Consider the following 23,856-nt stretch of genomic DNA (forward strand, 5'->3'; position numbering starts at 1 on the left):
GTTGGTTAAGCGACTGCCTTTGGCTCAGGTCATGATCCTGGAGTCCCGGGATCGAGTCCCGCATCGGGCTCCCTGCTCGCAGGGAGTCTGCCTCTCCCTCTGACCCTGCCCCCTCTCATGTGCTCTCTCTCATTCTCTCTCTCTCAAATAAATAAAATCTTAAAAAAAAAAAAAAGAATAAAAATGCATAAATCTTCTGACCTAGTAATTCTAATTTAAAATTTTATCTTACAGTAACTCAATCATGTGCAATATGACCTATGTACAAGGTTATTATTTTTTAAAGATTTTATTTATTTGGCAGAGAGAGGGCACAAGCAGGGGGAGCGGCAGGCAGAGGGGAAGGGAGAAACAGCCCGCCCCCCCTGAGCAGGGAGCCCAATGTGGGGCTCGATCCCAGGACCCTGGGATCATGACCTGAGCTGAAGGCAGACGCTTAACCGACTGAGCCACCCAGGCCCCTGTACGAGGTTATTAAATGCAGGATTATTTATAATAGCAAAATACTAGAAAGAATTGAAATGTTTATTGTTAGGGACTGCTCAAATATATTATGGTACATTCATACAATGAAATTTTATGCAGTTGTAAAAAAAAATCAAGAAACTCTTTAGTACTGATATAGGACAATCTCAAAAATACGTTAAGTGGACAAGTTGAAGAACGGTGTGCACTGCAGAGTACTATCTGTGAAAAATATCTCCAGGAGGATATTTGAGAAACAGATAACACTACAGGGAGGGGGAATTGGGTACTAAAAAGAGGAAGGAGACTTTTCTCTTTTCAGTCTGTTTTTTTGAATTTTCAATCAAGTGAATGTTACATGTTCTGATGAAAAAAATTTTTTCTTAGGAGATAAAATTTTGAAATAAAAAACAAACATTCCAGCAGAAATACAAAATTCTTTTAGGTAAATTCAAATTAGCAAATGTTAGGTTTCTTTCATCTGATGGATAAACTTTTCTACAATTCCATTGAGTCTTTCAGGTTCCATCAGTTTATTCACCAATTCCTGCTCAACAGCCATTAGGGCTAGGCCACTAAGCTTCTCTTGTCCCATGGTATGACATAAATATGTTTTAAGACGGGGCAGTATAGAAAATGAATTTTCAGCACTTGAAGTAACTGGCCAAGACAAAGCAATATATAATAACTTTGATATGCAAGGAATATTATTGTGAAGACCATGCTGAATAAACAAACAGCCAAGATTGATGAAGTTGATACAATCATAATCTATGACAAAATTGAGCTTTGCATATTGCCGATAAAATCTAAGTTCTGGGATGATGTCTGCATCAAGTTTATAAAATTCTTGGACATGTTTGGCTGTTGTCTCATTTAATGGTTCATTCCATTTAAATAATAGTTCTGAAATTTGCTTCATTTTACAATAATCAAACTCTGAAAAACATAATTTTAAATTATTTAATATAGTATCCAATCCTTGGTAATAAATATTAATTTTATATTGTTCTTCTGTTGAAGTAGGAAAAAACATACTATCTGAATTGCCAAGATCTACTGTTTTCTGAATTTTTCTTCTTTTCTGAAAAGAAGGTCTTTCAACTTCAAAACCTTTACTGGTTATTTTTTGACATATTTCCTCTGCCCCATCCCAGATAGTTTTGAAATAGGCATCATTTCTTTCAGATGATAAACATTCCAAAATTGCTTCTATTTTTGAAGACAACGAAAAAATATCTATGGTTTCACTTTGAAGCTCTTTGGAAAGAATTCCTGTAACACTTAACACTCGATAAAGAAATTTCAAACAAAAGATAAATTCAAATTTGGAAACCAATATTAACAAATCACTCAATTCATCAGCCAAACTTGTGTTTGAAGAATGGCTTGATACAACTTCCAATGTTTCAATAATCTCTGGAAGGCCCTCAATCACAGACAGTAATGTATGATCATGGACTGTCCAACATGATTGTGATGTATGTTTCTTGCATGTTTTGTTTTGACTTAGCTTACAAATGTTTTGAAAATTTGCAGACATTTCCCCAGACATATGAATAGTGTTGAACAAAGAGTTGAGAGTATTTAGAGCACTTCGGAGTTCTTTCACTTCTTTACAAAACCTAATTACTGCTAAATCCAAAAAATGTGCATAACAATGTATGTACAAAGCTCTTGGCTCTTCTTTCTTGAATTCTGCTGCAATTTTACTAAATTTTCCCCTCAAATTAGTGGTACTATCATAGGCCTGGCCACATATCTTCTTCAGATCAACTCCAATTTGCTGCAGGTAAGTTTTGATAATCCTATGTAAGTTAGTCCCAGTCATCTCTTCAGTATCTATGAAACCCAAGAATCTTTCTTTAATTAAGACAGCCTTTGACATTTTTTGTGGGTATCTTACACAAACTGAAAGCTGTTCTTTAGTGGCACTACCAGTTGTCTCATCACATATTATTGAGAAAGCTGAGGAGGCATTGATTTCGTTCACAATATCTTGCAGCATTTCAGTCTTTATTATTTCAATAATATCATTTTGAATTTGTGTACTATTATAGAAGTCAACTTGTGAATTCATAAGTCGAAATATTTCTTCTCCTTTATCTTTTGCTCTGATTTCTAACAGTTCTAAAAAATTGCCTTTATTCACAGATGAAATCGATTGGTCATTTCCTCTTAATGGTAAACACTGCTTCCCAAGAAATAAAATATTTTCAATTATAAGCTTTAGGTACTTTTTATTTCCTTCAATCTGTTTTGAATGAATAGATAAATTATCATTGATGGCTTCATCAGAAAACTGGTATTCCCTCCAAAACTGCAATGACTTCAAATGCATTTCACTTTTTTCATGCTTTCTGAATTTTTCTAGAGTCTTTTTCCAATTAGAAATTCCTTGGGCTGCAAATGATTCTCCTCCAAAACTAAAATTTTTTTGGCAGAACAACTGGCATGAATAACAGAATGTCACTTCCTTTTTAATACTGTTTTTCAAATGCTGGAAATTTGAACACCAAGATTTTTTAATGCTTCGTGACTTATCTTTAACTTTTTGTACTTTGGATGTAAATTTTGGGTGACATAGTCCATCACTTATTTTCACAGATTTCATATTGTATGTAGCATCTTGGTTTGACACTTGATCTTTCTGTACTTCTACACTGGACTCAACCATATGCTGACTGGGTATTGATGAAGATGGAGAAAGGCTTGGCTGTTCAACACTACCAGTTGCAACACCACTACTTGATTCACTGGGTAAAGTCTTAGAAATGTTTGAGAGAAAAAGAGAAAAGCATTTGTTTGAACAGTTTTCAAATGATTAAAATATCAAAATTATCTATCCTAATAACATAATAAAATGAATGGGTGAGTTGCAATATTAGCTCCACTAGGGGGAAACGTTAACAATTACTTATAATATAAAGTTGCAATCTAAATTCAGCATTAAATGTTCAAAGAATCTTTTGGTATGTAATTGTAATAAAAATAATTTTTATTGCTCACGTGACCTAGAATATTGAAAAAGGTAATAAAGAATGCAGAGGAAAAACTACAACTAATAATACTTCTGTTTAAATATTCTTATTAATAATTTCAAGTCAAACCTGAGATTTGGGAAATTGAATGTGAATACCAAAAGATGTCTCTTGCTCAACTTTTTTGAGCTCTTCGATGAAAAGCTCATCGAAGACACACACACATATATATACATATATATGCACAAAATATGCTTAAAAAAGACAAGACAGTGTCAAAAATAATAAGGACAAAACTTACATCTACAATGACATTTGCTGTTACTGAAGAAACTGTATCTGCTAAAATAAAAGAGTATCATCAATTCAAGATCTTGTATGCAATAAAATATATGCTATAAAATAGCATCATAAACTACAATTGCTTATTTCATATCAGACAACAAAAACAACCTTAGAATATAGATAGATTCATCAAGGATGGGAAAACAGTGTCTATGTCAGGTATCTTTATATCAGTTTTACCTTGTAAGACATCAGAGTTCATGATGGGTAGGGAAACATGAGTATCTGCCAGTGACACTATATTGCTTATAACTGGAGTTGTATCTTTCTTTGGAGAAAAGAGATCCGTTGAGGCATCATGTACCACGGAAACATTTACTGAAAAAAATAAAAAGATTTCTCAAAAACCAAGCAGAATCAATCAATCAGAAAGCACTGTTTAATAACAAGTGTTTCAACAAACAATGAAAAAATCTAATAGCTTGGGGTGCCTGGGTGGCTCAGTGGGTTAAGCATTTGCCTTCGGCTCGAGTCATGATCCTGGGGTCCTGGGATTGACCCCCGCATCTGGCTTCCTGCTCGGTGGGGAGCCTGCTTCTCCCTCTCCCTCTGCTGCTCCCCGCTTGTATACACTCTCTGTCAAATAAGTGAATAAAATATTTTTTTTTTTTTAAAGATTTTATTTATTTATTTGAGACAGAGAGAGCACATGAGAGGGGGGAGGGTCAGAGGGAGAAGCAGGCTCCCTGCCGAGCAGGGAGCCCAATGCGGGACTCGATCCAGGGACTCCAGGATCATGACCCGAGCCGAAGGCAGTCGCTTAACCAACTGAGCCACCCAGGCGCCCTAAGTGAATAAAATCTTAAAAAAAAAAAAAAAAAAAATCTAATAGCTTTAGGTATTATTGCTGGATATTGGAGTATGGCTTAGGGATCGCCAGGTTCTTTAGGATAACACATTAATAACCTTAAACTGATAATTTCCTTTTTCCATTTTTTAACATATTTTACCTTTGCATACAATTTCTCGGTTCTTTTAACCATTTGCTTGAAATTTCAAGCAAATCTTTACATGAAATTACCCATGAAGAACAGAAAAGAGATTCCTTTAGAATCTCCTAATGGTTATCATTTCTTTCATCATTTTTTAAAATATTTTATTTTTTTTAAAGTAATCTTTACACCCAACATGGGACTCAAACCCATTACCCCAAGATTAAGAGTCACTCGCTCTACCGACTGAGGTAGCCAGGCGTCCCTAATGGGTATCATTTCTAACTCTTTCAAGATTCATAACCCTCAACATGAATGGAGCTACACTGGTATCTAAGCTAGTATTGCAAAGATTTCTATAATGAGCCAGTTTACATGATGTACAAGCCCCAGGGGCATCATTTACTTTATTATCTATGTAAACAGGACCAGTGGTCCTATATGAGGCTCTTTGATGGAATACGAAGTTGGCCCCGGGTGACTTGTGCTTTTCTATTAGTGAACTTCCAAGTATTTCCAACTAGTTCTATTTGCTGTAAAAAATGTAACTAATACCCTTGTTTTTACAAAGCAGGGCTAAGTACAAAATTCTATATTCTAACACAACAATCTTTACAAATAAATATTAAGTCTCTGGTTGTGAAGTAGGCTTCCTTTTATATAAAACTACTGGAAAACTTTTTTTAAAATGTAGGCTCCATGCCCAGTGTGGGGCTTGAACTCATGACCCTGAGATTAAGAGTTACATGATCTACTGACTGAGCCAGCCAGGTGCACCTGAAAAACATTTTTTTGCAATGAATTTTGCATTGTTTTGACTTTTTTTTTGTTTTTAAAGATTTTGTTTATTTATTTGACAGAGAGAGACACAGCGAGAGCAGGAACACAAGCAGGGGGAGTGGGAGAGGGAGAAGCAGGCTTCCCGCAGAGCAGGGAGCCCGATGTGGGGCTCGATCCCAGGACCCTGGGATCATGACCTGAGCTGAAGGCAGACGCTTAACGACTGAGCCACCCAGGCACCTCTGTTTTGACTTTTAAGTCAGTTTAATTTCGAGATGAATCAAGGTTATAAATTAAAGGAGAGCAGTAATATTCTTCAATAGTTTCTAAACCTCTGATAACTGCTAAACAAACATTACCTGTAGATGATTCCGTCTTAGCTTTATTGTAAGCAGAGAAACAATTAATAGAACAAAAAAGGTCTGTCTTCCCCAAGTCATTGGTGGTCTCAATCACTTCATCTGAGGGCTTCAATGATTTGCAAGGAACAGATGTAAGTGTTTTGGTTGGTTTCTGTTTAGAAATTAAAGTAATATTCATATTCCTGGTATATGACATATATTGTTAACAAACAAAAATATACTCATCATTACGGCTCTTAGTTAAAATATAGCAAGTGATGATAATGAAGCCACATTTTTACACTTTCTTAAAAACCAGAAAAAAATAATGAGCACTGGGTATTATATGCAACTGATGAATCACTAAACTCTACCCTGAAACTAATAATACCCTACACGTTAACTAACTTGAATTAAAAACAAACAAGAGAAAAAAAAAGGCAATACAGATTACAGTGACAAAAATGAAAGAGATCAATCCAATAAATCACTATTTGTGTTATTTATCAGATAATATTAGTAGCAGCAGTAATACATATGCAAGCAATGAAGAAAGAGGTCATAGAATATGGTCATCATTCCAGGCAATCAAAGCCAACTGGATAAATAAACAAAAGTCTTACAATTATATCTCTTTCCTCAATTCCACTTTGAATATTAACTCAGGAAAGCCTTCTATTGGTACTAAGGAGGAGCCAGAGAACGGCTGTGGGAATCACTGTTTCTCTAGGCTAACTTCATGGTTAAAATTGCAAGCATACTGCAAGAAAGTAGCATACAAGCAGTAAAATATATAGAATATAGTGCATTCAGGAAGCAGTAAGTGTGCAAAGGTAAATGATATAAACTGTGAGGCTTACCATCTATTGTTTCTACTGAAACAGGAACCATCATTCCTGGACTTATGGCAATGGTGAAAAAGAACTGCTTTTGGGGCATTAAGTACAAGGACAAATGAAAATATCTTATACAGGGGTGGCTGAGTGGCTCAGTCAGTTAATGTCTGCCTTCAGCTCAGGTCATGATCCCAGGGTCCTGGGATTGAGCCCCACATTGGGCTCAATTCTCTCTCTCAAATAAATACTCAAAAAAAAAAAAAAAAAGAAAAAGAAAAAATACACATTTTCTTCTGTGAAAAACAACTTGGCAAAGGAACAATGAAACAAAAAACAGAGTATAACTTTGAAAATTCTTTTACACTTTACTAGTATGACTTTTTATACTTTGAGAAGCCCTGGGGTGCCTGGGTGGCTCAGTCGGTTAAGCGTCTGCTTTCTGCTCAGGTCATGATCCCAGAGCCCTGGGATTAACGCCCCCTTGGGCTCCCTGCTCAGCGGACAGTCTGCTTCTCCCTCTTCTCTGTCCCTCCCCATCCACTCGTGTTGTCTCTCACTTTCCCTCTCTCTCAAATAAATAAAATCTTAAAAAAAAAAAAAATTAAAAAAAAAAAGAAAGAAAGAAAAGATGTGGCTTACAAATGACCTATTTGAATTGTTCAGACTTGCTGAGAATCCTATCTTCAATTGCATGATTTTAAGGAAGAATTTATGGAGATAGAGTTGGGTCTCAAAGCATCATCTGAACAAGCAAGACAACCTCAATCCTACCTCATGAAAGGGGCTCAGACCACCAACTGCATTAATCTCATTTAGTCCACCAAAGCAGGACCCAGCTTCTCTGTTCTCAGAACCTCTCACTCAAGGCTCTCCTACCAGAAATAGGGGATTCTTTCTTTTTTTTTTTTTTTTAAGATTTTATTTATTTGACAGAGAGATAGAGAGCACAAGTAGGCAGAGGGCGAGGGAGAAGCAGGCTCTCCGCTGAGCAGGGAGCCGGACGTGGGGCTCAATCCCAGGACCCCAGGATCATGACCTGAGCCGAAGGCAGCCGCTTAACCAACTGAGCCACCCAGGCGCCCTGGGGATTATTTCTCATTCAGAAAAGCATGTGACATTCTTGATTCATTTTAACCTTGCTTAGGTATAAGAAAACATAGAATTAAAAACACTGTGTGGGGCCCCTGGGTGGCTCAGTTGTTAAGCGTCTGCCTTCGGCTCAAGTCATGATCCCAGGGTCCTGGGATCGAGCCCCACATCAGGCTCCCTGCTCAGCAGGAAGCCTGCTTCTCCCTCTCCCACTTCCCCTGCTTGTGTTCCCTCTTACGCTGTGTCTCTCTCCGTCAAATAAATAAATAAAATCTTAAAAAAAAACCCCAAAACACTTTGTGGTTGAGTCTTACTGACCAGTAGGCTATTATTATTTCTGCTATCTTTATTTGCAGTTTATAAACAAGTTTTCATATGCTTGGCTTTTCTTCAAGGCCAGATCATCCTGAGATTCTTTAGGAAAATCTCCATACAGAATTTATCATGAATTGTTATGTAAGAGGAACTGTCTTTCAGAAGTCTTTTATTTCATCTTCTTCACTGTCCTACCAACTGAAACTGTTCCCAATGGTACGAAAAGCTAATCGCCACCCTTTTCCTAAAGTGGAACCATCCACAAGTGAACTAACGGAAGGAACTCAATCTTGGATGTTTCATTTGAGTCCCATGCAGTCAAATTCAAATGGAGTGGTTCTTTATGCAACAGGTCTTTATTCATACCTGCTTATATGCTGTAATACTCTTTGACCAATTTTTTTTCACGATTTTATTTATTTATTTGAGAGAGAGAGAGTGCGCAAGTGCGTGGGGTGGGAGAGGAGCAGAGGGAGAGGGACAAGCAGACTCTGCACTGAGTACAGAGCCTCACGTGGGGCTCGATCTCATGACATGAGTTGAAATCAAGAGTCAGACGCTTAACTGACTGAGCCACCCAGGCACCCCTCTCTCCTTGAACTATTAAAGTAATGGGACTGTCCTTTCATCTGAAGCATATGAAACAGACTAGAGACAGTTTAATAGTAAGCCCCACAGTTCTCAAGACCACTGTGATGAGGCTGTCAGAGTGAAACTGAAAACAGGCATTACTACAAGACAGTGTTTCACATGCTGGTATTTTACTTCATACTGAATCTAGGATTTAAAAAAATTCAGTAAAAACTCCAATATTTAAGCAAAATAATCAGAATCCCTCAAAGTTAAAAAAAATTGCAACTTACAACAGTAGTCTTCTGACACATGCTGCACTTGGTTAAAATGCTATTAGTACATATGGTAACAAATGCTTTTCTTTTTTCTTCATATGATGAAAGACAAGACTGGCTGCAAAAATTTTTGCTAGACGTATTATCTTCTAGCTGGACACTGATCACATCCTTTAGATTTAAGATGTCTCTAAAAGGAAAAACAAGGGCACCATTAAACACTCTTATAAGTTAAAGCACTCCCGCAAGTAACCCTCTCCCATTTCATCTACCTTTAGATGGTGCAACAGCAGTGACACCAGCCTTGAAATAAGAAAACCTGAATTTGGTATTTAGTTCTAGGACTTATATTATGCAACGACGGGTAAGTCATATATACTCCCAAATGCTGATTCCCTCATCTACAAAGTAGGGATTATAAAACACAACTGATAGCACAGTTTGAGGATTACGTCGCTTATATTAATTAGTGCTAGTGATAAAAGAATGATGATGAGAAATCGCAAATTCATACCTGACCAACTTTGTAATCTATAAGACAGAGGATATCAAAATATGGTCTACAAACCTCCGAATACTCCAGATACTTTTAGAGGGGTCCACAAAAAACAAAACTATTTTCATATTAAAATATTATTTGTCCAAAAAAACTGTCTTTCTCCCTATGTTAACATTTGAACTGATGGTGCACCATCAACAATGGGCCACTGCAATTCCACTCCTAGGCATGTACCCCAAGGAACTGAAGAGAAGTACTCAAAAAAGGATAAATACACGTATGTTCCTAACAGCACTATTTCAAATAGCTAAAAAAGATAGGGGCACTGGGCTGGCTCAGTTGGTAAAGCACATAACTCTTGATCTCAGGGTTGTGAGTTCAAGCCCCACATCGGGCCTGGAGCTTACTTAAAAAAGAAAAAAAAAAATAGCTAAAAGATGGGAACAGCCCAAATGTTCACCAATGAATGAATGAACAAACTGTGCTATATCCATACAATGGAATATTACTCAGCTATAAAAAAAAGAATGAAGTGCTACATGCTACAACACATATAAACCTCGGATAAATCTCGACAAAATTATGCTAAAAGACAGACACAGAAGGTTGTATGCTGTAGGATTCCAGTGATATGAAATATCCAGAATAGGTAAATCCATGGATAGAATGAAGATTGGTGGTTGCCAGGGGCTGAAGAGAGAGGAGATCTCTGGGGAGAAACTGCTTACTGGATACAATGGAGTGACAGAAATGTTCTGAATTAGACACTGTTGAGTGTACTAACTACTACTGAAGTGGCTTTTTGTTATGTGACTTTCACCTCAATAAATTGGGAGAAAAAAAACAATGCTGGGTCAAACGCCAGAGCCTGAGCACAAATGAAGGCAGCTGAACCAGAATGTCCTAGTATGTTATTCATTGCCACACATTCGCTGTAAAAATCCTTTACTTTATTAAACTTTATCCTTGACAACCTCTTTTTAGTATTCTGTGTGACGATATGGGACACAGGCATAAAGTACTTCTCCTTCACACCAAAGTATGACGGTTGTCTCAAGGAAAATCTCACGTGGGGATGTTGAGAGTTACAACCTGAGGTAGTTACCTTTTTCATGGAATACATTTTTACTTGAAAGAACAAACTATTATCCAGAGTGGGTATCTGGCAAATATTTTCTCAAAAATGAACAAAGTAAGACTGTTACTTCAAGATAAACAACTGGCAGTTTCACTGCCAATGATAAAAGTCGAGCTTTCATTGAAAATTAGAATTATGGAAAATATCCCATCTCCAACTTGCTTCCCAATAGTTAAGCTTTCTTGATGAGATTAGTGGTATATATATATATATATTTTTTAGTGTTTCTTTTAACAAATGTGATTTTAAAAATATTGCATAAATATGCCAACAGGGGCACCTGGCTGGCTCAGTTGGTTGAGCGTCTGCCTTCAGCTCAGGTCATGATCCCAGGGTCCTGGGATCGAGCCCTATGTCAGGCTCTCTGCTCAGCGGGAAGCCTGCTTCTTCCTCTGCCTGCTCATTTACCCGTGTGCTCTCTCTGTCTCTCAAATAAATAAATAAAATCTTTATAAAAAAAAAAAGAAATATGCCAACATTTGGAAGATCTACATAACTCAGTGAACCAGTACTTTCCAAATTATGATAGCATGTAAGAAAAATCATTCATTCATGGGTAAAAAAAAAGCCATTCAAAGTACAAACAGACCAATGTATTTTAACCTAACAGTACAAAAAAATTCATTGGTATGGTTTCAGATTTCACATTGTAACTAACCTTTAAGAAGTACTACCTATTTTCTGGTAGATGATCAAAGAGCATCCACAAAATCTAAAAGGCTATTAAAACACTCCTCCCTTTTCCAATTACATATTTGTAGTGCCAGATTTTTTTTCACACTTCAGCTAAAACAACATTTTCCAATAAACTGAACAGAGGCAGATATGAAAACCCAGTCAGACGCTGAAGTGGTTTGCAAAACTGATAAAATGATGCTTATTGAATTTTTCTTAAAATTCCTCCTCACTAAATTAAAAAACGTATATGGCTATTTTTCATTAAAAATATTATTTATGTCAACATGCAATGAGTTATTATTTTTAAATGAGTTAATAATTAGTTTAAAAATTTCTCAATTTTAATTTCGAACACAGTATATATTGGTAGATAGAACCTACATAAACTAAAGCTCTCTGGCTCTTCAAAAAATTTTAAGAGTGGAAAGGGGTCCAGAGACCAGAATGTTTAAGAACTGCCATGGTATCTGGCTACTTAGAACCCTTAGAGTATCAATCTTTCAGGATAATAGTTTTCCAGATGAAATATTCCTGAAATCAACACTATTTTAACACTTACAAATTTTTAGTGTATTATGATTTTCCTCCTTCTTAAATAGACGGTACCAAAAGTAACAGGTTCATTTCATTATCAATCATTTTACTGGTTTAAAATATAGCTCTAAATGCAGTATCTGAGTTGTGCTATCCTTGTACTTTACTCGACAAAAACTTTTCTAGGATTCACTGTGTGCCAGTTGGTGTTTACGCACTGGGAATATAAAGATGAGTATGATCTGGTTCCTAATCTCATCAAGAGGTTCATAGTCTAGGGGCGCCTGGGTGGCTCAGTTGGTTAGGTATCTGCCTTCAGCTCAGGTCATGATCCCGGGGTCCTGGGATTGAGTCTTGCATTGGGTTCCCTGCTCAGCGGGGAGTCTGCTTCCCCCTCTCCCTGCTCCTTCTCTCTCTCAAATAAACGAATAAAATCTTTAAAAAAAAAAGAGGTTCATATTCTAACTGGGGCGATATCAATTCTTTCTTTAAAAACATTAATTTTATGATTAATGTTGTGGGAACTATGAACACTATTAAAACACAGGCCATGGAATAATTACTCTGAGTGGGTGGGGGGTTAGTGAGAGGAGAGGAAAAAATGGTGTGGGAACAGACAAGAGGTAAAGATATTTGAGGCAGACCTTTAAGACAGAAAGAAATTAGCAGATGGAAAGGGAGGCAGAAGAAACCATTGGCAAAAGCATGGAAGTCTGAAAATGTTTACTGATTTTTACTGCTACCAGTATATTACATTCCTGGTTTCTAATCTACTAAGTCCTTATAAATAAAAAACTAAAAAATGAGTTTTCTTAATAGTACCTGAAATTAGCTTAAACAAACTCTAAGCACAGGACTGAACAACTTTCCTACATGTAAGTGTTATATAGCACAGGGATATTCTGAACTCTGCTGATTGCTATCAGAATCTCTGGTTGGTTCCAACTGGGATACTAAAGTGCAGAAATGACACTTCTTAAATACATTGCTCTCAAAAGAAGTCTTATTTTGGGCACCTGGGTGGCTCAGTTGGTTAAGCGACTGCCTTCGGCTCAGGTCATGATCCCAGGGTCCTGGGATCGAGTCCCACATCGGGCTCCTTGCTCAGCAAGGAGCCTGCTTCTCCCTCTGACCCTCTCCTCTCTCATGCTGTTTCTCTCTCGCTTGCTCTCCAATAAATAAATAAATAAAATCTTAAAAAAAAAAAAAAAAGAAGTCTTATTTTTCTAACATGATTTAAAATGCCATTTTCGAAGCTAACTTTTATTTGCTTCATGAAACAGAATAAAAACTGCATTAACTCAAAACAGATCTTAAATCATTGCTATGAAAGAAACCTCAATACTAACTGATAATTAGCTAAAATCTTGAGAACTCTATATTAATACAAGACGCTAATAAATGTGAAAGAAAAAAATTTTTTAAAAAGCACAGGTTACTCTGGACAATGGATGGCCTCTCCCAGCCTAAGCATTATTACCGTTCCACCAACCTATACAATAGTGTTTTTATAAAAAAAAAATCTGTATTCCAAAGGAAGTAAAACCTGTTTCATATTTTTGCTCATATTGGATTTCTTCATCTTAGGGAACAACTTACACACTATATCTTTCCTGTTTCAGCCTTTTCAATCTGTCTGGGAGATCTGCTGAAGATGTACAATGGGTAAACTCCAAACACAGTAACATGATACCTTAACTTCTCAGGACCTCAGTTTCCTCAAAACCAAAAGAAAATGTTTGGACTGGATGATCTCTAAGGTCCCTTCCAGTTTTATGATTCTGCAGAGAAAGAAAGCAGACTGAAGAGAGTGCCTTACAGCCCTTAGCAAAAAGGAAAAAAGACATAGTATTGAAGGGTTGAAAAAACACAAGAGAAAGGTTGAGTTTCAGGGAGTAAGACTCGAAGCAACAGATAATACCCGAAGCAGCAGCTAAACAAGGAGCTGAAGCAACCAATAAAAAGGGTTTGTGAGTTTGTTAAGAGAATAACAGTGATAACTAACATTTACTAAGGTCTTATTACATGCCAGTATTGTTTTGATCACTTAAATCTATTATTTAATGCTCATAATGTGCATTTAACAAAACAAATGGGAATACTAAGAAGTTCTCGATGCTTTTAAACTTTAGCATATAGATGTATCATCTGGGGACAAATGCAACTCTGATTCAGTAGGTCTGGATGAGGCCTGAGATTCTGTATTTTTATTTAACAAGCTCCCAGATGATATGGATACAGCTGCTATGAGTTGTACAATATAACCGTAAATGGAGGAAGCAAAATTCAAATTATGGCAACCTGATTCCAAAATAAGACATATGAAAGGAATTTATTATATTTACGAGCAAAACTGGTGGCTTATGTGTTTTCTTTGTTCTGAAACAAAAACATTTAAAATCTAGCATTAGCATTTAATGAGTACTAACAAACCAGAATTATACTACGACAGGATTCTCAAAGCACGTTGATCCTTTATATATCTCAGGATAGAGTTCAAGGTTTTGGACATTTTCCACTAATTCATTATGAAATTACTACTTCCTTTCTCTGCATCTAAATTGCCTTACATATATATATAAAGAAGTTAGCAATACAGACCCCAACACTGAAATCTTGAAAAGACTACATCCATCCATGTTTACCTACGACTATTCAATTTTGTAAAAGAATCGAATAACTTCATTTACCATTATGAGAAACATTATTTTATAATGTCACACCTTGGCTATTTTATACCTTGGAAGATCCAAATTAACTATTACATGATTAATGTGTTAGTGGTTTGCCTCCTATACAGTTAAATGATAAAATAGAATGGGCATATAATAATTTCATTTATAGAGAATTTTAAATGAAGAGTAGGAAGGTTAAGTTTCAGAAGTCACATTATTTAAAGCTGAAGAGAAATAGAACTCCTTATGTTTTAATTTCTGCAAATCTCTCAACAAAAAAAGTATTTCTGAAGAATCTAACAGAGGAACTGAAAGCAGAAGCAGCTTCTTTTCACTAAACCAAGGTGATACTTCTTCAGAAAAAATGAAAATAGGGGCGCCTGGGTGGCTCAGATGGTTAAGCATCTGCCTTCGGCTCAGGTCATGATCCCAGAGTCCTGGGATCAAGCCCCGCATCACGCTCCCTGCTTGGCGGGGAGCCTGCTTCTCCCTCTACCTCTGCTGTTCCCCCTGCTTGTGCTCTCTCACTCTCTCTGTCAAATAAATAAATAAAATCTTTAAAAAAAAAGAAAAGAAAAGAAAAAATGAAAATGTAGACAGTTACAACCAAGACTCTGATCAAGATCTATGTAGGGAAGTAAAAGGGGGCATAATTTAGAATTATATACTTTGAGCAGTTTGAACAAGTTCTCTTGGGAAGAGCTGGTGAATTGGCAGATGAAATGTATTCAGTGATGCACAGCGTGGAGCAGAAAAGCTGAGTAGACCCTTTCCTCTGATAAGCAGTTTGCCCCTTCTGGAGAATTTTTTTACAACCAGAACAGGAAACCTGAATAGCTGTGGTTGAAACTGAAGGAAGCATTTTATTCATGCCAGATGATGTCAGAGAAAGCTGAATGCCTGCAGTCAACTGTGGAGCTATAAACACAAAACAGGAAGGAAGAAAATTAGTATTTACGTAAAATTAAGTATGCATTCTTTTGTTTTCTTTTAGAGGTTACTTCTGGACTTGAAACCCCAAACAATGCACTATTCAAAGACACTCTAAAAAAGTAGAATAAACTGGCTATTACATTGGTTAGAATAAATAGGATTAATTTAAGTAATTCTATTACCACTGTCTGAAAATGTGGTGTTTATTTTCAGTTCATTCTCCTGAGTTTTAGGCTGCTGGGCTTGACAATACTCCTAAAAAAAGAGATGAAAATAATGAATACAATGTGTATAAAACAACTAGTTATTCAACAGAAAATAATACTGTATATTATTGATATATAATACTGTATATTAGTGAATTGTATAACTGAACTGAACCATAGGTGAACACTCCCCTTTTGGTGACCTTTGGCTGACACATTATATTCTATACATTATATATTATATTCTATAATACCTAGATGTGATTTCAGTAATATCTGTTCAGAGTCCTTCAGTAAGCTACCACAAATAGAGGAGACACACTCAGTAATGACGCCTATTTTTCCTCCTTGTTCTAATCAATAATAGCTAATTGTCTTCATAAAGACCTTAAACACAAAATTGTTGGAGTGGGCTAAATGAGTCTTGCAGAGGATTTTTCAGAGCAGCAGGCACTCTATCTAAACATGATCTATGTGTTTGAATGTCCATACACTGAAGAAGCAATCAATACTTCTGAGATGGGACAACATTCCCTAGTGTCACCAACTCAATGGGAGTAATATCCTTACTTAATACTGATTTACTTTAGGCTATTCCTAAACAGAATACTAGAAATAAATTAAAACTGAATTTACTTTTTGTTTCATTAGAAATTTCAGCTAGTTCATATATAAACATTTTAAGGAAATTTGGCACTACTCACAGAACATTCACAGCTTGAGTCAGTTTATCTTTACAGGTTCTTTAGCATATAATATGTCTAAAAAAGTTTAAGAATAAACATGAAACTGATCTGGGTAAAATAATTACAAAGAAAAAAATTCTAAGAATTTATAATGTACTAAACAGAGTCAGTAGCATAAAAACATACGATTAGTTACTCATATTGTTTCAAGTTAAGAAAAATGAAAACAAAAATGTGTTAACCTTAGTTAGGCCCATAATACCCTAAGCAATCCGTTTATCAATCCAAAACCCAATTCTAAACATCCATTCTTCACTCAAATCATGTTCTTGCATACAGTTGTGATGGCACTTCACACCATATACCTTGTATTATTTGACCAACTGCTTAGGGGAAGATAAAGATTTCAGGTTTTCAGCCAGTAAACCAGCATCTGCATAACTGAAGTGTATACTTAAATGCTGCTCTACAAAAAAGAAAATAAAGTAGGATATTTACCTGAGCATTGTCAGGTTCTGTCTTAATTTCATCTAGCCGCCCCAGTTGTGGTGTCACTGCTTTGTCACATTTACCATCTATCGGTGATTCTTTCATCTTGGTGTCTGATACAAAAGAATCCTCCAGGTCCAAACTAATGAATTTCTTCTTGGGGAACAGTATCCAGGTTCCTAAAATAAAATATGAATTGATGGGACAGTCTGATTTTTATTGGAAGCACACAGGGTCTTTAGACAGCTTGGACTCAAGGTTCCTTCACAGTACCAACACTGGCTTTCTTCCCTTCATCCATTATTCCCCAACATAGCTTTGCTTTATAATTCTTTGGTAGACATATCTCTATGCTTTCTTCTGGGACTAGTTTTCTCCACTTCTATTCTCCCAGGCCTGCCTATAGCATAAGCTCACCAAACCCACAAGTTTACTTTTAACTTAGTCTTAGAAAACAAAGTCTTCTATCCAAGGTTAATCCAAATACCTGTGCTCACTACCTCTCCCCTGCCACTGCTCTTATAGAGCCAATTATTATCTATATCTTCTTCAGCTTCTCTTTCCCTCCTTATTGGTTCTTCACATATAAACATTCAGATACATTCAAGGATCCAACTTTTAAAGCTAGTGCCCTCTCTCTGACCACTCCCTTCCCTCATCCTTGAGCCTCTCTGTTTCCTTGAATCCTATGACTGCAAGGCCTATTTCTCCTCCTATCTCTTTGACAGTCTTCTTCTCATTTATTTCACCTGCTTCTAAAATATTTGTGTTCTGGGTGCCTTAGTTAGTTAAGCATCTGCCTTTGGCTCAGGTCACGATCCCAGGGTCCTGGGACAGAGCCCCGAGTCAAGCTTTCTGTTCTGCTTTTCCCTTTGCAGCGCCCCCCCGCCCCACCCAGCTCATGTTCTCTCTCAAATAAAATCTTTTAAAAAATAAAAATATTTGTGTTCCTCCAAAGCACAATTCCACAGGACTCTTTCTCACTTGTTCTGTGGGCAAAACCTTGGATTCAACTATCATTTGTAGGCTGATTTTCCCCTATATTTCTGAGCTCCAGCCCATATACCTAACTGCCTACTAAATATCTCCACTTGGACGCTCCACAGGTCCCTCAAATTCAAGAGATTTAAAACTATATTCTTATATAATTCCCATAAGCCTGCTTTACACGTGTTCCCTTTCTTATAAAATGCACTATCCTATATACCCAATTTCCCAAACCAGAAATCTAGGGGTAATCCTAAGCTTCTCTTCTCTCAAAGTTCCCACATCTAATCACCAAAGTGGATCAAATATACCTTCTATATATGTTTTGAATCTACTTTGCATTTACACTTCATGCCTGCCCCCCCTCTCATTAATGGATTCCTTTTTGGTAACTAGATAAGATAGTTAAAATCCAAAATCAAAATATAAAAGATTGTTGCACATTCAGGCTTAAAATATAATTCCATTTTATAGCTTTTGAGGAACTACAAGTGCCTTTTTTTGTTTTTTAAGATTTTTATTTTTTGAGAGAGAGCTTGTGTGCGCACAAGCAGGTGGGAGGAACAGAGGTAGAGGGAGAAGCAGGCTCCCCACTGAGCAGGGAGTGGGACATGGGGCTTGATACCAGGACCCTGAGATCATGACCTGAGCTGAAGGCAGATGCTTAACCTACTGAGCCACCCAGGCCCTCCTACAAGTGACTTTTGATTGCTCAGCCCCAACGCCTCTTTTTCCAGGACAGACTGGTTCCTTCTATATTCTTTTCTCTCATCTTTGGTCCTTTCCCCACTTTTCTGGTAGCTTTTACTGCAAGTCCCTATCACAAACCAGAAAATTAAATGAATAAGGCCTGACTTGTGAAGTGCAATAGAAGTTCATATGGCGGGCGCCTGGGTGGCTCAGCTGGTTAAGCAACTGCCTTCGGCTTAGGTCATGATCCTGGAGTCCCGGGATCGAGTCCCGCATCGGGCTCCCTGCTCAGCGAGGAGCCTGCTTCTCCCTCTGACCCTCCCCCCCCTCATGTACTCTCTCTCATTCTCGCTCTCTCAAATAAATAAATAAAATCTTAAAAAAAAAAAAAAAAGCTCATATGGCCTCTGCCCAGCCCATTTGAGCATTACACACAACCAGCAAAGCAAAACTCACGGGAAATTAACTACTAGACTGTCATTCACCTGAAAGAAAATATGCAAGTCTAAAAATCAATTAAAAACAAAGCATCTATGAGCTTTTGCATCTTGGAATCCCTTCAAATGTGTCAGTCATTACACCAATAGGCAAATAATGGAAAGCACCTCGACAGTGTAATTAATTAATCTAAAATATGTTTTTGAAGCAGGGAAAACAGTATATAACATTTCTTTAGCTATTAGAAAAACAAAAAGAGCAAAAAACATACATGAATAACAAATCCAGTACTTCTTTTTCCAACAAGATGCACATTAGAGTAAAATAAGTCCTAGAAACCTCTTTTTTTTTTTTTTTAAAGATTTTATTTATTTATTTGACAGAGAGAGACACAGCGAGAGAGGGAACACAGCAGGGGGAGTGGGAGAGGGAGAAACAGGCTTCCCGTGGAGCAGGGAGCCCGATGTGGGGCTCGATCCCAGGACCCTGGGATCATGACCTGAGCCGAAGGCAGACGCTTAATGACTGAGCCACCAGGTGCCCCTCTTTTTTTTTTTTAAAGATTTTATTTTTGGGGCGCCTGGTTGGCTCAGTAGGAGGAGCATGTGTGGGGCTTGAACTCACGACCCTGAGCTCAAGAGTTACATGCTGGGGCGCCTGGGTGGCTCAGTTGGTTAAGCGACTGCCTTCAGCTCAGGTCATGATCCTGGAGTCCCAGGATTGAGTCCTGCATCGGGCTCCCTGCTCGGCAGGGAGTCTGCTTCTCCCTCTGACCCTCCCCCCTCTCATGTGCTCTCTCTCTCTCTCAAATAAATAAAATCTTTAAAAAAAAAAAAAAAGAGTCACATGCTCCTCCAACTGAGCCACGTAGGCACCCTGAAACCTCTTTTTTATACAGTCTATCACCTGTCTTTCCTGGGGATACACCATGTATGTCAGAGAGTATTAATAGTCCTAGGATAAATGTGGTACATGTTCCTGCTGGTTAATAATACTACTTGGTAATAACCAATTAAAACATTTTAAACCAAAGAGGGATATATCATGGATCAGAAAACAAAATTCACATTAATTTTTTAAGAAGACTTTATTTAGAAGGTAGCGGGAGGGGAAGAATGAAGTGGGGGAAATCGGAGGGGTAGACGAACCATGAAAGACGATGGACTCTGAAAAACAAACAGGGTTCTGGAGGGGAGGGGGGTGGGAGGATGGGTTAGCCTGGTGATGGGTATTGAGGAGGGCACATTCTGCATGGAGCACTGGGTGTTATGCACAAACAATGAATCATGGAACACTACATCTAAAACTAATGATGTAATGTAGGGGATTAACATAAGAATAAAAAAAAAGAAGACTTTATTTATTTGACAGAGAGAGAGAGCACAAGCAGGGGGAGGAGCAGGCAGAGGGAGAGGGAGAAGCAGGTTCCCCACTGAGCAGGGAGCCCGATGCGGGGCTCGATCCCAGGACCCTGGGATCATGACCTGAGCCGAAGGCAGTTGCTTAACCAACTGAGCCACCCAGGTGCCCCTCAAAATTGATATTAATTTTTAAAGTAAAACATGAGACTGCAAAGAAATTGCAAGCTATCGGGAGTTATTTCCAGACACACAAGCAGATCTCCAGAGAGAATGTATGTGCTTTCCTCCTGGAAAATTAGTACAATATTGATGCTTCAAATTGCTTCACCTTAATCTTTTAATTCTTCCCCACTATGTTGTGCTCATACTGTTCTACTTGTAAAGTCATTTTTGCTTATTCAAGCCCTATTCAGCTTCTAAACCAACTCAGCTCCAAATTTTATCAGATTGGCAAGAATTAAAAATAAGAATGATATGGGACGCCTGGGTGGCTCAGTCGGTTAAGCGTCTGTCTCGGGCTCAGGTCATGATCTCAGGGTCCTGGGATCAAGTCCCGCATCGGGCTCCTTGCTCAGTGGGGAGCCTGCTTCTCTCTCTGCCTGTCACTCCCCCTGCTTATGCTCTGTCTGTCTGACAAATAAGTAAAATCTTAAAAGACTGATAAGTCTAGGGGTGCCTGGCTGGCTCAGTCGGCAGAACACAAAATGCCTGATTATCAGGGGTCATGAGCCCCATGTTGGGTGTAGAGATAACCTAAAAAAAAGAAGAGATGATAAATCTAGGCATAACAGATAACATTAACAGGCTTTACCCCTGAGCACACTTTGCAGGACAGAGCAGAGGAAAAGGGCCAAGCAGAAAACAGCAGCACAATGAGCTAAGGAGATGGGAGTTCTGGGTGGCCAAAGCAGTCAGAACTCTTGAGGCACAAAGGACAGGGGGAACCAAGGAGAAACAAGCTTCCCAATTTGCATACAAATCTCCTCCTCCACTTATTAGCTGACTTCCAAATGTACATCTACAGAGTATGACACTAAAAAATCTAGCAGAAAACAGAAGGTTGAGTCTAAAGAGCTGAACAGAGATTATATATAGTAGCTTTGCAGAGCTAAGAACAAAGTTAAAATTTAAGCCCAGCAAAGGTAGAGGGGATTTGGTAAAGATCTGGACTTGCAGTTGAGAGGGCCCATGTGTTAGGAGTAAGGGCCACATCACAGGAGAAAAGACCACTCCCTAGAAGAAAGGGCAAACCAAAATAAATCAGCCCTAATAAGGCATAACACTAACCCTCAAAAGGATCAATATAATCTGTTAGAAAAAAAAAAAGAAATATATATATATTTATATATAAATATATATAGTCTGTTAGAACTATCTGCCTGCCTACAGGAAACTTAGCCCTCTCTGGAGAAAGTACACCTAGAGTCTTTAAATTTTTTCATCCATAATACAATAAAAATTTATGGGTACATCCCAACAAAAAAAACCCCCAAAGACTGAAAACCAATGAAAAGAAAAAAGACAATAGAACAGACCTATAGGTAACTCATATTGGTATTATCAGGCTAGGACTTTGATACATTTGAGAAAATAGAGAAGAAGATGGAGAAGTTTAGCAGAGTCCTGGAATAATTAAAAAAAAAAAAAGTCATGGAAATTTGATAACTGGAAAATAAAATAGGGAAATTAAGAATAGATACATTTTGGGGCGCCTGGGTGGCTCAGTCGGTTAAGCGACTGCCTTCGGCTCAGGTCATGATCCTGGAGTCCCAGGATCGAGTCCCATATCGGGCTCCCTGCTCAGCAGGGGGTCTGCTTCTCCCTCTGCCCTCTTCCCTCTCGCTCTGTCTCTCATTCTCTCTCTCTCAAATAAATAAATAAAATCTTAAAAAAAAAAAAAAAAGAATAGATACATTTTGGGGTGCCTGGGTGGCTCAGTCGTTAAGCGTCTGCCTTCGGCTCAGGTCATGATTCCAGGGTCCTGGGATCGAGCCCCGCATCGGGCTCCCTGTTCCCCGGGAAGCCTGCTTCTCCCTCTCCCACTCCCCCTGCTTGTGTTCCCTCTCTCGCTGTGTCTCTCTCTGTCAAATAAATAAAATCTTAAAAAAAAAAAAAAGATACATTTTATATCAACAGTACAAAGTAGTTCAGATTGATACATAAGAGGATAAAAATACAAATAAGGTAAGCAACATGTGGAACAAAGCAAAAAGGTCTAACACAGAGGTAAACCGAGTCCCAGAATAAGGGAAAACAGACAATGTAACAGAAGCAATATTTGAAGAACTACTGGCTAGACAATTTCCCCAAAATCAAGAAAAATATCAAACCACACAAATTCAAGGAGCTCTATGAGTTACAAATAAGGTAAATACAAAAGGGAAACACAACCACCCACATCATAGTCACACTAGTGAAAACTAAAGATTAAAAAAAAAATCTTAAAAGCAGCTAAAGAAAAAAGACTTTACAGGAGAACAAAAATTAGAATAAAGGCTGTTTTCTTTTCAGAAACATGAAGGCCAGAAGCCAATGGAGTATCTTTATGGTGCTGAAAAAAACAACTACCTAAAATTCTCTAGTCAGTAAAAATATCCTTCAAAAATAAAGGTGAAATCAGGATATTTTCAGATAAATGAAAATGAGAATTTATCACAAACAAACCTATACTGTAGAAATGCTAAAGAAAATTCTTTAAGTTGGGCGCCTGGGTGGCTCAGTTGGTTGAGCGACTGCCTTCAGCTCAGGTCATGATCCTGGAGTCCCGAGATCGAGTCCCACATCGGGCTCCCTGCTCCACGGGAGGCCTGCTTCTCCCTCTCCTACTCCCCCTGCTTGTGTTCCCTCTCTCGCTGTGTCTCTCTCTGTCAAATAAATAAATAAAATCTTTCTAAAAAAAAAAAAAGAAGAAGAAGAAGAAAATTCTTTAAGTTAAAGTGAAATACTCAATGGAAATTTGGTGTAAAAACTGGAAAGGGAGAAGTAAACAAACTGCTTTTATTTGTAGAGAGCACGATGGTGTACATAGAAAACCCTAAGGAATATCTTCTCCCCGCCCGGTAAAACACTCAAATAAGTGAACTTAGAAGGATCATAGGATAATACAACATCAATATTTAAAAATTTCTTCTCTAACCGCTTCACCATTGTTCTAGAGGTTCTAGTCAGGTTAATAATGCAAGAAAAAGGGGCAGCTGGGTGGCTCAGTCGTTAAGCGTCTGCCTTCGGCTCAGGTCATGGTCCCAGGGTCCTGGGATCGAGCCCTGCGTCGGGCTCCCTGCTCAGCGGGAAGCCTGCTTCTCCCCCTCCCACTCCCCCTGCTTGTGTTCCCTCTCTCGCTGTGTCTCTCTCTGTCAAATAAATAATTTTTTAAAAAAGATTTTATTTATTTATTTGACAGAGAGAGAGACAGCGAGAGCAGATAATGCTATGGTCCCTAAATGTCCTAACGCTGTTGCCTCATCCTACGAGTTAAATGTCAAACTGTCCAGTCCTGATACTGCCAGGACTAAATGCAATATAGTTCTTGTTATAAATTTTTAAGGCTTCTCGTCTTGTATATTTGTGATGAGGACTACCAGTTACTGTCAGGTGTTATCAGTGGTCGAAC

The 23,856-nt window shown here is 37.9% G+C and overlaps 1 protein-coding gene across 6 annotated transcripts in view; it reads right to left on the reverse strand.

Annotated features, from left to right (window-relative positions):
• Positions 1-511: 511 nt before the first annotated feature.
• The window catches only part of ZMYM1 (zinc finger MYM-type containing 1), a 45,738-nt gene continuing 22,393 nt past the window's right edge, over positions 512-23,856 (reverse strand). For 2 of the 6 annotated variants that reach the window (XM_035019141.1, XM_035019140.1), the window contains 8 exons: positions 16,780-16,949; positions 15,572-15,644; positions 15,125-15,374; positions 8,948-9,122; positions 5,863-6,016; positions 3,972-4,109; positions 3,748-3,788; positions 512-3,232 (listed from right to left, as the gene is read on the reverse strand). In XM_035019141.1, coding sequence (XP_034875032.1) covers positions 932-3,232; positions 3,748-3,788; positions 3,972-4,109; positions 5,863-6,016; positions 8,948-9,122; positions 15,125-15,374; positions 15,572-15,644; positions 16,780-16,875 — 3,228 coding nt within the window. In that variant the 5' untranslated portion in view covers positions 16,876-16,949 and the 3' untranslated portion in view covers positions 512-931. Of the gene's footprint in view, positions 3,233-3,747; positions 3,789-3,971; positions 4,110-5,862; positions 6,017-8,947; positions 9,123-13,380; positions 14,859-15,124; positions 15,375-15,571; positions 15,647-16,779; positions 16,950-23,856 lie in introns of those variants that run through there. The other 4 variants (XM_035019142.1, XM_035019144.1, XM_035019143.1 and 1 more) reach the window with 4 other exon arrangements.

The sequence above is a fragment of the Mirounga leonina genome, unplaced genomic scaffold (genome assembly GCF_011800145.1).
Source record: "Mirounga leonina isolate KUSES-001 unplaced genomic scaffold, KU_Mleo_1.0 Mir_173, whole genome shotgun sequence".
In the NCBI taxonomy this organism is placed as follows: Eukaryota; Metazoa; Chordata; class Mammalia; order Carnivora; family Phocidae; genus Mirounga; species Mirounga leonina.